Below are 11,750 nucleotides of genomic sequence, written 5' to 3'. Positions count from 1 at the left end.
GCAACTGTCACTGACCGTTTTCAATGACTAACACCAATACTTCTAAGTTCAGCATTGTTGCGGCAAGGTGGAGCTTGCACGGTGTTAGTTTAGCGTGTCGTCTGCTGAGTTTGTGAAAAGTAGACCCATTCCTCCCATTGGCTAAACACACAAGAGATAAATGAGGTGTTGAGTGAATGCATGTGTTCATATGCCAGAGAATAAAAAGCGTGATTCAGTGTTTAGAAGATGACCAAGACTCTGAATATAGAGCTTGATTTGTCAATGGGCGTATAAAGCCACTTGTGTGGCTAACAAGGTAAGCCAGACAAGTGTTGCTCAACTCAGATACATTAATGATGACAGATTTGAAATAAAACTTGGAAAAGTTCAATACATGTTCACATTGAGAACATTAATTGCGCCAAACATCCAAAATACAAAGAGAATATACACATTTGTGCTTTTCCGGACATATTCTGTACATTTTGCTTCCCATGTTTTGGTGTTGTATGCCTCAGTTCACTTCATCTCTTGCCTGAACGCTTTAATTCACTTTCTGGTTGTCTGACCAACAGTACAACTTTTTTTTTTTTTTTCTCAGCAATTCCAGGAAATCTGTTGACGTTGACGTGTATGTCTATGTTTGTTTGTCGTGGCAGATTTTGTTTTATTTCTGAAACTTAGTTACCTACTACTGAGTCTTCTTAACTGGTTTTGGCTTCAGTTTGTTCTTCCTCAATGCTTTACAGCGTGATATATTGATGCATTACTATTATTTAACAACAGGGCGCTATCATCAGCATATTTGCATATCAGGTAATTCTAGCATGGGTATATTCCTCTCATGAAAGGAGCAGAAAAGGTCATGCTCTGGTGCAACAGATAGATAAGTTGGTTGCCAGAACTACACATTATTGTTAGCAGCAAATGTGAGGCAACGCCTTTGAGTTGGATCCAGCATGGGTGATTGTATGTAGGATTTTTCACGCACAGTGTATATCAAGCATACCATAGCAAGTTGAAAGGTCTATTTAAGTTGCAAAGAATCCTGTTTCACTTTTCTTTTCATGCCTCTGCCTTCCGCTACTGCTGCTGCTGCTTGCAGCTACTACTGGGCTCTCTTCAGCTCCTGCAACACACCAACAACCTCCTTGGCCTCCGAGTTAAGAGAAAACTCTCTTTACTTAATGGATAGAGCCAAGCCCCACAAGAAATGTTGAGCAGTGTATCTACAGAATGATGAGATAGGAGCCTAGAAGACAAACGTCTAATATTGCAAAATATGACGTCGTAATATAGCATTCTGTTCCACTGATATGTACATTTTCCATTGCAGTTTAAATTTCCTGAAGTCCCCTAAAACAGGTGGTGTACATTTGAACAGCTTATTAGCTCACAACATTTGAAATATATACTTTTGAGCAATCTAACAATCAACACATAAGGCTACTAGAGGAGTACCAACAAAAACTTTACAGAGAATAATTTAAAAAATTAAAACTACTCCTTTAACTGCATGTTACTGTTTTTGGATGTATCAATAGAAAACCCACACATACTTGAATTCATATTAGCCCATCATGCACATGTAGTCCAACAAAAAACAACAAAAAAATAAATAAATGACAGTATACAACAAAATAACAAATAATACATAATCGACAAATAATCAGGCTTTCAAACAATAGTCATCTTACTGTGTATTTTATTTAGTTTATCTCTGTACGTTCATGGCTGTTTTCCCACTTGTTCTCTGTTGTTCATCCTAATGAAAAGCAGCATTCACCAGACAGCGTGGGTGTCTGTTTCTTTCTCTTTATGTTAGTAATTTGATCGACCGGTGAGTCACGGGTGTGCCCCGCTCTATTCTAAGTGAAGTACATGTGTAAAAATGGCTTTCAAAGATTTATTTATTTTTTTTTTGTACTGTCATTTTTCCCACCTGAGATGAACTGTTAGCGTCATTTCAGGTCAGATATAAATACCACTGCAAACCCAATCTGTTTACAAACTGTGGGTCCTCTGTGGGGAGGCATTTTTGCTCAGTTAGGTCATTATTTTTTCCATGTCTGTTCCAGTGTCTGTCAGCTCTGTGTTAGCAAAAGCCAAACATTGGGTGGGATTTGGGCATTTGGCAAGTTTCCCGTTTCTGACTCCATGAGAGGTTGCATGACCTCGGGTGGGGCACCTCCATCCATTATCCTTGTTCAAACCTGTTACCTGTTCCTCGATGGACTTTTTTTTTTTTTTACTGAAAAAGAGAAAAGATTATACTACTGAATTATACTTGGTCACATTTGGACAATCGCTGTCCCCTCACTTATCCCAGTTTTACTTGTATTTACCTGAATTTTTGATTACATTGCTTTATGAGAACTCTGGCTGGAAATCTAACTGTAAAAAGGGTCTGACATCATTTAACAAGAAGCCATGACCAATCATTGATTTTGCCAAATAGAAATTTCTTAAGCTGATGTGCGTCAGGACCAAGGCAGGCTGGTACTCGACTGGTGTTACGAGAAAGAAATGATTGCGTCCCTCGTATCCGTTAGGTTTCTCTTTCTAACTCTGTTAATAGGTGAACGTGTCTGTGCACGTGTGTGTGTGTGTGTGTATGTGTGATATGTACACATGCATCACACACACACACACACACACACCCACACACACAAACCATAATATGATAATACAAAAATACCACTATGATGCTTCAAATGTTTTCCTACTGCTGCTGAGTGAAGCGCAACTAACCTTTTATCAATGTTTTTAATGCAGTGACTCAGAACAGAACGGAATGCATTGTTTTAATTCTTCCAGTGAAAACTGACTTTGTTGCCAACATATACATATATATATATCACATCATATATTATGAAATATGTTAAATTTACATTTTAAAATGATCACGGAAAGAACTGAAGCTCCACATTACAGCTGTGCTTTATAGCACCGCCATCTGCTGGTTGAAAAGTGCCAGTGCAATGATCCCTTATTACTTGCAAAAACTGAATTTAAGATATAATACACTCTTTTTTTTTTCAACAAAGTTGCAGAATAGAAACAAAGGGAAAAAAAAACAGAAATGTAGAAAAATAGATAGTTTTTCGCTCTGTGAGGCAAGCTTGGCTGGAGTCTGCAGCTCCAAGGAAAAGCTTTGTGGAATTAGGTGACGCTTTGTTTGAGCAGGAGCTAAGGCACCCCCACCCAGATATGGAAGCTATCCGTACCAAAATGACTGCCACGGGAGACTCAAGGGTTTCTCAGACATGCATGAATAAGTGAAAGCAACACTCAAGGTTTGTGCTTGATGACGGAATAACATTATAACGTGACATAAAGCGAAAAGAAAAACGCAAAAAACAGATTTTGCATATTGTGCCCCCTTTAAAAACTTCATGGTTTGGAAATCAAGCTGCCTCATCCAGCATCTCTTATTGGAGAGAAAAAAAAAGTTTGTTTATAGTTCTTGCATCAGAACTTAGTTTTCATTCATACAGTTTTAAAGAAGTGATCAATAGGTTGGGAAGATCTGCTTTATTTTTAGTCACCAAGATCAAAATCAGGAACAAATCAAGACACCGCTATTCAGCTACAGCCTCAGCTTCAGCCTCCACCTTCTCCTCCTCCTCCTTCTTCTCTTCTTCCTCGGTTACTCCTTGAGTCTCTTCCTCCTTCTCCTCAGTCTTGGTCACCACGGTTTCGGTCGTGGTCACCGTGGTGGTCTTCACAGCCCCGTCTTCGAGGGCAGAGGTCAAACCACTGCTTGACTTAATTGAATCAAGGGAAGAACTGGCATAGGATGGGATACGGGAGGTCTCCAGATTATAGGCGGCGTTATAGTTGAAGGCTATGTGGTAAGAAGAGAGAAAAGATTAAAAACCAAAGTGATGCTGTTTGCGTCAATGTGTAAGACGCTGTTTTTTTTTTTGTTTGTTTTTTTCCATGAAACCACAGCGTGGACTTACAAGTCTGCTGAGACACGCTGGTCTTGATTCCTGTTGCTAGCCTGTGGAAGGAATAGAAACCAACTTTATTTTTCACGTGGAAGGAGTTCTCATTATCACCACCGGGTGGCGCATAAGCCATAAAGCAGCAACAGTTTACCTGATCTCCTCTCCTTCCAGCAGCTTTTTATAAGTGGCTATTTCAATATCCAGAGCCAGCTTCACATTCATCAGTTCTTGGTACTGGCGGACCTGCAGGGCCATGTCCTGCTTAGCTCTCTGGAGAGCTTCCTCCAGGTCTCTGATCCGCAGCTTGGCGTCCTTCACTGCCAGCTCGCCCCGCTCCTCAGCCTCAGCTATCTGAGCCTCCAAGTTGTTTCTCTAAGAGTGGGGGGACATAAACAGAGAGAGTTGAAGGAAAAGCAAAAGCTTATAGCCTTGAGAAACTGAAACAAAGTAGTCTCTGAATCGTGGACTTATAATTCAAATTAATGAGTATTTAAAAAATGTGAATCCAAAGTAAAGTAAAGTAAAGTAAAAAAGCAGACCATATTTAGGCTTGATTTATTACCTGAGCTTTAACCATTTCGATTTCAGACTGGAGCCTCATGATTCTGCGGTTCATGTCTGCGATTTCAGCCCTGGTTGACTTGAGATCGTTGTCGTATTTTCCAGCTGACTGTTGCATCTCTGCATACTGGAACACAGAAATTGTTTCATTAATTTCTCATTCTTTTCATTTTCACATCCGAAGTTTATTATGTTTTTCAGCTGCTTCTTCCGTCTCCGTTTGCCACTTAGAAGTACATAAATGGTAATTTCTTATGCTAACGGTCTGACCAGAGAGAGCAGAGCACGCTGGAGGCAGATAACAACATGAAACCTGAAATAACAACACGCTCTCCGCCATCAGACTCACATCCTCCCTCCTTCTTCAGACTCCCCAGCATTCTCAGAACTAGTATCTTGAATGTGTACGGGTTCCTTGCTCTACACCAGAACCAGACTTGCCCCTATAATACCTGCCTCAAGCCACAATAAACCACCAGTCTCCCTCCCTGCCTACCTCAGTCTCATGAACCCCAACGAACCTACGTCTCTCCCCTTCAAATGATACCAAATCCTGCCCTGTCCTGAAGGGGCTGGATAAAAAGTCTTACCTTATACCTTGGTCTTCATAGCATGATTTTGCACATATATCAGGAAATTGCCACTCAACATGACACTACATTGCATTCCTAAATGGCAGTCAGCTTTGTTAATGTTGTGAAACTACCTCAAATACATGGAAGTCATCACAACTTGTTGTCCTTTTGCAACAACCATCCTACGAAAATTACTCTTAATGTACCAAATTCCCCAATGAATTTCATTTCATTACCCCAGTGAAATGTCTACACCCAGATATTGTCCTCAGGTCAGTATCTACCAGGGTAGCAGACATAATAGAACTGATCCCATGGGAAGAACAGATGGAGGCCACATATGACCACCAGAGCGATAAGTATGTAGATGTAGCCTAGCATGTTTCCAAGTCGGAAGGAGAGATTTCACTTTCCCAGGGTGGAGGTTAGGTGTAAGAGGGTAGGTAGCAAGGTAAATTCTGCTAGACAAGATTCTTGGAGCCTGTAGAGATACGATTTGTGTCAGTGTCACATGAAACGCTTCTGTCAGCTGGTGTTTGTAATAAAACAACATACGTGGATTGTTCCTAGTCTAGCCAGTTTTTAAATATGAAGAAACGTTTAAGGAAGATTGTAAGACTGGTTATAAAAACAAACAACCCGAGATTTTTCAATCGACCTATACAATAATTACAAAAAAAATAAATAAACAAAACAATGCAGCTATGCATCAGTTAGGTTTCACGTTAAGTCATCATAAATCTTGTACCACCTTGTTCTGGTACCAGGATTCAGCCTCCGCTCTGCTCCTGTTGGCGATGTCCTCATACTGAGCTCGCACCTCAGCAATAATAGCGTCCATGTCAAGATCGCGGCTGTTGTCCATCTCCACCACAACAGATATGTCCTTGATCTGACTTTGCAACTCATTAATTTCCTACAGAAAATGATAAGATATTTTTAAAAAAGCTGTAAAAACAGAACTTTTACTTTAGGGAGCCATTAATGTGGAACTGTGTGGTTATAAAAGGTTTTTACCGCATCGAAGAGCTGCCTCAAGAACTCGATCTCATCTGAGAGCCCATCCAGCTTTGCCTCCAGCTCCACTTTGATCATGTAGGCTGCATCTGTGTCCTTCAAATCATAGCGTTTAATGGTGAATACCAGACAGTTTATGGAAATGTCCCAGTGCATTATTTTTTTAGGTAAATTTGCACAGACCTTCTTCATGAGGACAAAGTTATTCTCACACTCATTGCGCTTGTTGATCTCCTCTTCATACCTTAGAAAGCAGAAAAAAAGAGAACTCATGTTAACTTAATGTGTTGTGTTGCCAACACTGTCCTCAAACAGGAGTCATTGTGATCCAAATTAACAAGACATATAAAAACAAAGAGTAAACATGCCGTCGTTAGCATACTGCTTCAGTTAACTGCAGAACATGTGAGTCAAAGTGGGGTTGAGTTTAGTGAAGTATCAGACTTACATTCTGTATTTCCAAATGCCTAATCTTAAATTACATGAATTGGCAATTGGTACAATTTCTTAATCGTTTTTTCATTCCCTCCCTTCCCCCTCTGGTTTTAAAACTTCAGGGTGATTAATACAAGCTGCACTAAAAGACTTTTGGGAAAGCTGGACTTTCCAGGACATGAGGGTGGACAAAGAATCAAACCAGTTTAGTGTTTAAGCCGCAGCTCCACATACTTGTTTTTGTAGTCCTCCACCAGGCTGGTCGTCTGGTGCAGGTCGGAATCCAGTTTGAGTTTTTCATGACCCAGGTTGTCCAGCTGCTTACGAAGGCTGGCTATGTACGCCTCAAACATGGCGTCGATGTTGGACCGAGACGTGGTCTGCTCCTGCAGAAGCTTCCACTTGGTCTCGAGCATTTTATTTTGCTGTTCGAGGAAGCGTACCTGAAGACAACGAGAGCCATTGATTAAATTTGTGTTTATTCTCTCTCGTATGGCTTTCTTCCCAGTGCGGCACAACCAGACGCAAAGTTATCTGTCCTTTCAACCTGAACAAGTCCTTCCTGAGTTATGAACATGTCCGCTCAGCGCCCCACTGGCTGATGATGCAAAAGTAGGAGTTATGGTCCAAAGCTAAACTTTAATGGCTATTATAATGTTGTATAAGAGTGAGATTTTGCATCTATATTCATTTGTAAAAACACATACACTCTTTTTCTTTCAATTGTCAAAGAACAAATGGATAATTAATTAATATAAAGTCCAGGGATGACTCAAAAAAAAAGCAATAAGTTTGACTGCTGAGAGACACTAAAAGTTTGCTTAAAAATATAAATTTTTCATAGAATGCTACGGTTAAACACAATGTGGTACTGTGTCCTAGGTGCCAATTGTGCAATGATTCTTTCTGTCTGTAGGTGGAGTCAACATGATGATAGACACATGGTTCTGTGTGTACTCTTGTTGCTGTCACACTGGTCCGGGCAGCAAAGGGAGAGAGAGCTGTGGTTTGTGATCCAAGGAATTACTGCAGGCTTTATTTAAAACCCCCTTTCATTTTTGAGAGCCTCCTTGAATAAAGAAAACTACTATGTGACGCTGAAAAATTGCAACTCACTGAAGAATCTAACAAGTCCGTCGCAGAAAACAAGCGTTGTTCTGTAAAAAGAATTGTCGTGTTTAATTTAGGAGGTACAACAATGATCCATTCTTCTTTCAGCATAAAAGCTTTCTTGGCCTCATAAAACAGGCATTGTTCAAGTTTCTTCTGCAAAGATTTACTGAACATCCTTAAAACAAGAGGCTTGTCTCTTGCAGCTATTTCTCAAATTACTTCCACTCCTCTCCGTTTATGGTTGTACTAGCTGTAACTGGGCTTTAAAAAAATAAATAAATAAAATAAAACACAGGGAATTGGTTTACTCTTAACCAGTAAGTGAAACTGACCCCTGAAACTTTCTCTTCTGTAAGTGATTCTGCAGGGCATTTCTCAAAAACACTGCTGGATTGAGAGTGACTTTTCATCCTGAGCTCTTTGAGTGAACTTATTTAGGCCTCTATGCAGAACAAGTCATTTCCCCCAGATTTGTTCCACAAATATAATTTTAAAGAATCTTGTTCTGCAAGGCATTAATGTCCCAAGGCCGATCACCTGCTTTGGTGTGCAGAACACTCATTTCCTTTGCACTTCCTGAGTTTTTTTATTATCTATCCCAACAGTCAGGTCAACACAATGTGCATTATTTGTTTTCTGTTTCTGCTGTGGATAGAAACTTTCACTTTCTCTAATGTGTCCTGCCCTGACTGCTTAATGGGTCAGATTAATGGATCAAATTGCCTTACCATATTGTTGCAGATTAGCTCTACAACAGAGTGAAAGATGGTTTTCCCCCCTGTTATATAGACACAAAGGTTTCTTCTCCCTGAGGTTGTGTTGGTCCCTGACATTCTGCTACAGTAACCTCTTGAGTGACTGACCTTGTCGATGAAGGAAGCAAAGCGGTTGTTGAGGGTCTTGATCTGCTCCTTCTCCTGGACGCGGACGGCCTGGATGGTGGGGTCGATCTCCAGGTTAAGGGGAGCCAGCAGGCTCTTGTTCACAGTCACGGCGGTGATGGGGGCCGCCACTTCATTAGCAATACCCCCACCGAAGCCCACATGGCCAAAATCCCCTCCACCTCCTCTCAGTCCAAACCCCCCAGCAGCACCGACAGAAGCACCACTGCTGCCAACTCCTCCATAGGAGGAGCGGGCGGCGTAGCTCTGCCTGGCACTCCCCACGCCGCAGCCCCCATAGCCGGAGAATGAGCGGCTGCTGTAGCCCTGGGTGGGACCCCTGGAGGACGACACCGTGGAGAGGGCGGTGGTCTTTACAGCTCTGACAGACATGGTCACAGTGGGAGTCTGTAGCACCGAGGCGGTGAGAGAGGAGAAGAGTCGGGGGCCGATGGAGACTCTCTTGTCCTCCGTGGTATTTATCAGAGCAGGGGAGGCACCCCGCCGGGCCGCGATTGGCTGCAGTGAAGAGGAGAGAGCAAGAGGGGTAGAAGTGAGGCAATGTCAGGAAAGAAAATTACGTCATGTTACACATTTGTAGCAAATTAGAGACTCAAGTCACAAGAACAGTCAGAGCATTCTTCGTTTTACGGTTGTAATGCAGACAAAAAAAAAGTCAAATTTGTTCAGATATTTGAAAAGGTGAACTTTCCATACTTTAGAAATAATTCAACTTCTAGAAGGTTTACGGTTGTTGACTGATGCCTGTCATATTTTATATCTATAAAAATTCATACCATTAAGAATCTAATTTTGCCACCATCTTATCCACTTCACAGCCTCTTATCATAGATGTGTCAGTGAAACTCGGCTGCTCAGTGTGATGTTGGTGCTGAGAAGTGACAATATGTCTCATAGTTGTGGAAGCAGCAGATCTACCCATTTACTTGGTGAATTTTATTCAAGGATCCTTGTCCAAAACAGTCACTAACCAAAGATATGAACCCATGTGTAAAATAGCGAAGTGCGCTACACTGACTAGTTTGGGATTATGGATGCATTTACAATTGGTCCAAGGAAAAAACTTTATGGTTCAGCCATTCTTCTGAGCATTTTTATTATCGATGTGTTTATATGCTCACTCACCAAGTGAATTCCTCCTATATCTGTGAGGTCAAAAACAAATACAGTCCAATCCTTCTTCCTATCACCAGACCCCACCTTAGTTTCAATGCAACCCGCCCATACAGCAAATTATAAAAAGACTGAGAAAACATTTTCCCTCGCTCTCAATTTCAACTCAATGCTAAATGTCACAGAGACAAAAGATTTCTGTACGGATTTTAGAAAGAAGTCGAGTTCAACACCTTAAGATCTCATGAAAGAGGAACCATGTAGAGTGGGATCAGTTTTACAAGTGCCTGCGTGTTATGTTCGGTACTGATACTAATCATTTGATTTATTAAGATAGAGGAGCAAGCAGTTCTGCCCAGTTTTTCATAACACTTCACACATTTAACACAAAACCTCAGATGTTTTTTTTTTAAACTGGAACACTTCCACTAAAACTCTATAATTACTTACCAAACAGTTTTCTTGCCAAATTGTGAGATAGTATCAATTTCATGTCTCAGCATTAAAAAAACTGTAATAATGGTTTGATGACCTGAAATATTTAAGAATGACAAACAAGTAAAAACAGAAAACTGGATGGATGGATGAATGTGTGTGTGTGTGTGTGTGTGTGTGTGTGTGTGTTCATGTTTGTGTGTTATTGTTGCCATGGCGTCACGTATCTCAAATCTAAACAGCTTTCTGGGAAGACCTCACCGTTTTAAAAAGGTTTCAAATCTCATTGTGTGGAAATCCTGATGCATGTGTAGCTTGGCAGGTTTGTGATTCACGTTGCTGCTGCCAACTTTAACCAGAGCAGTCTCCTTGCCATTTTAACTCTTTGAATTGTGCACTGCAAAACCTTTTGCAAATGTACAACAATTGAAGTGGTCCTGTTAAAACAAAAAACAAAAAAAAAACAAAAGAAAAACATGTTTTGCTTGGCTATTCTCAAGGAGTGACGTAATTCTTCTCAAAGGAGTTCTTGTGCTGAACTTGGAGAAGACCATATATGTACAAGTCAACCAACTTTTGTTTTTTTTCCCCCTTAAACAAAGCTACAGCTCACTGGGTTGAATATGAATAAGGTCGCTTTTCTCATCCTTGATGCAATTCCTTATTTGATCAGGAAATCTGGGAACCCAGAGGGTAATTCGCAAACTTTATTCTCGAATCTCAGAGAAAGCCAGAGATGTTCTCCTGTGCAGAGCTGCTAAATGACACACCGAGGCAGGAATGTGCTGAGAGACACACGTACGTGCGACAAGTCAGACGGGAACAAAGGTGAGAAGAGGAGCTGGTGGGGTATATGAGAAGACAATTAGCAAAGATAAGAAAGAAATCTGTTTCACAACCACTGGCTGACTCACGGGGATCAGCAGGGGGAACTGGGTGGGATGCATGAAACTGCAAAGAAATGTCAACAGACAAAACAGTTCTTGGCCTTAATGCTTTATCGCTCCTGTCGTTTAATGCTTTCTTAAACATATATTTACATACTATAGCTCTGAGTAACTTTGAACTTAAATGTGTAGATGGTATTGAGCAAACTACAAGGATAATAGTGGAAGCTCAATGTTTGCAAAAAGACTTTGCTTGATTTTTCTGTTTTACCTCAAGTTTTCAAGTTTGACTGTTCATTATGTGCTGTTAGAAGCATATGTTGTAAAAGTTACTGCCTGCTTCACCCTAGACAAATAAAACACTCTGTCCCAAGTCAGGACAGAAATCTACACAACTTAAATACCATTTCATTGAGTAAAACAAACAAAAACAAAACTAAAATGTTGGGCCCTTTGCCAGTTCCTCAATCTATCACTCACCCACATGTTACTACTTCATCCCTGCTTTATTCTAACTTATATCTGTAAACAGAATCAGTTTGTATGCATGTGCTGAAATGCACAAGTTCAGCTCCAGTTAGTGTCAGCCATATAAATTATTTATTTGACTCATATAACCGAGTAACTTTAAAGTAGATGATGAGTAGGTTATTAAATCTTTTGTTGTCAAGGCTCAGATGAAACAACGACTAAAAACCAAGTATAGAAGGCGACTCTCAAAGGTTTACACATCCCTGTTAAAATCCCAGCTTTTGGTGATTAAAAAAAATAAATAAG

The 11,750-nt window shown here is 40.6% G+C and overlaps 1 protein-coding gene across 1 annotated transcript; it reads right to left on the bottom strand.

Annotated features, from left to right (window-relative positions):
* Positions 1 to 3,497: 3,497 nt before the first annotated feature.
* Positions 3,498 to 8,993, bottom strand: LOC103139524 (keratin, type II cytoskeletal 8-like). Its single transcript, XM_007554192.2, has 9 exons — positions 8,500 to 8,993; positions 6,758 to 6,966; positions 6,272 to 6,332; positions 6,089 to 6,184; positions 5,823 to 5,987; positions 4,498 to 4,623; positions 4,087 to 4,307; positions 3,948 to 3,988; positions 3,498 to 3,829 (listed from the first exon to the last, which is right to left on the bottom strand). The coding sequence occupies exons 1-9, from the start codon at positions 8,908 to 8,910 to the stop codon at positions 3,564 to 3,566; spliced, it is 1,596 nt and encodes a 531-aa protein (XP_007554254.1). The 5' UTR covers positions 8,911 to 8,993; the 3' UTR covers positions 3,498 to 3,563.
* Positions 8,994 to 11,750: the final 2,757 nt, after the last annotated feature.

Source organism: Poecilia formosa, unplaced genomic scaffold, assembly GCF_000485575.1.
Source record: "Poecilia formosa unplaced genomic scaffold, Poecilia_formosa-5.1.2 Scaffold62, whole genome shotgun sequence".
NCBI lineage: Eukaryota > Metazoa > Chordata > Actinopteri > Cyprinodontiformes > Poeciliidae > Poecilia > Poecilia formosa.
The sequence above is the reverse complement of the archived record's forward strand: the minus strand, read 5'-3'. Positions and strand labels throughout refer to the sequence as shown.

Coding starts and splice junctions, on each gene's coding strand:
- LOC103139524 (XM_007554192.2), bottom strand. CDS start 8,910: ATGTCTGTCAGAGCTGTAAAGACCACCGCCCTCTCCACGGTGTCGTCC. Junction 4,308..4,497: donor TCGAAATGGTTAAAGCTCAG/GTAATAAATCAA, acceptor CCCCACTCTTAG/AGAAACAACTTGGAGGCTCA. Junction 3,989..4,086: donor CTGGAAGGAGAGGAGATCAG/GTAAACTGTTGC, acceptor TTCCTTCCACAG/GCTAGCAACAGGAATCAAGA.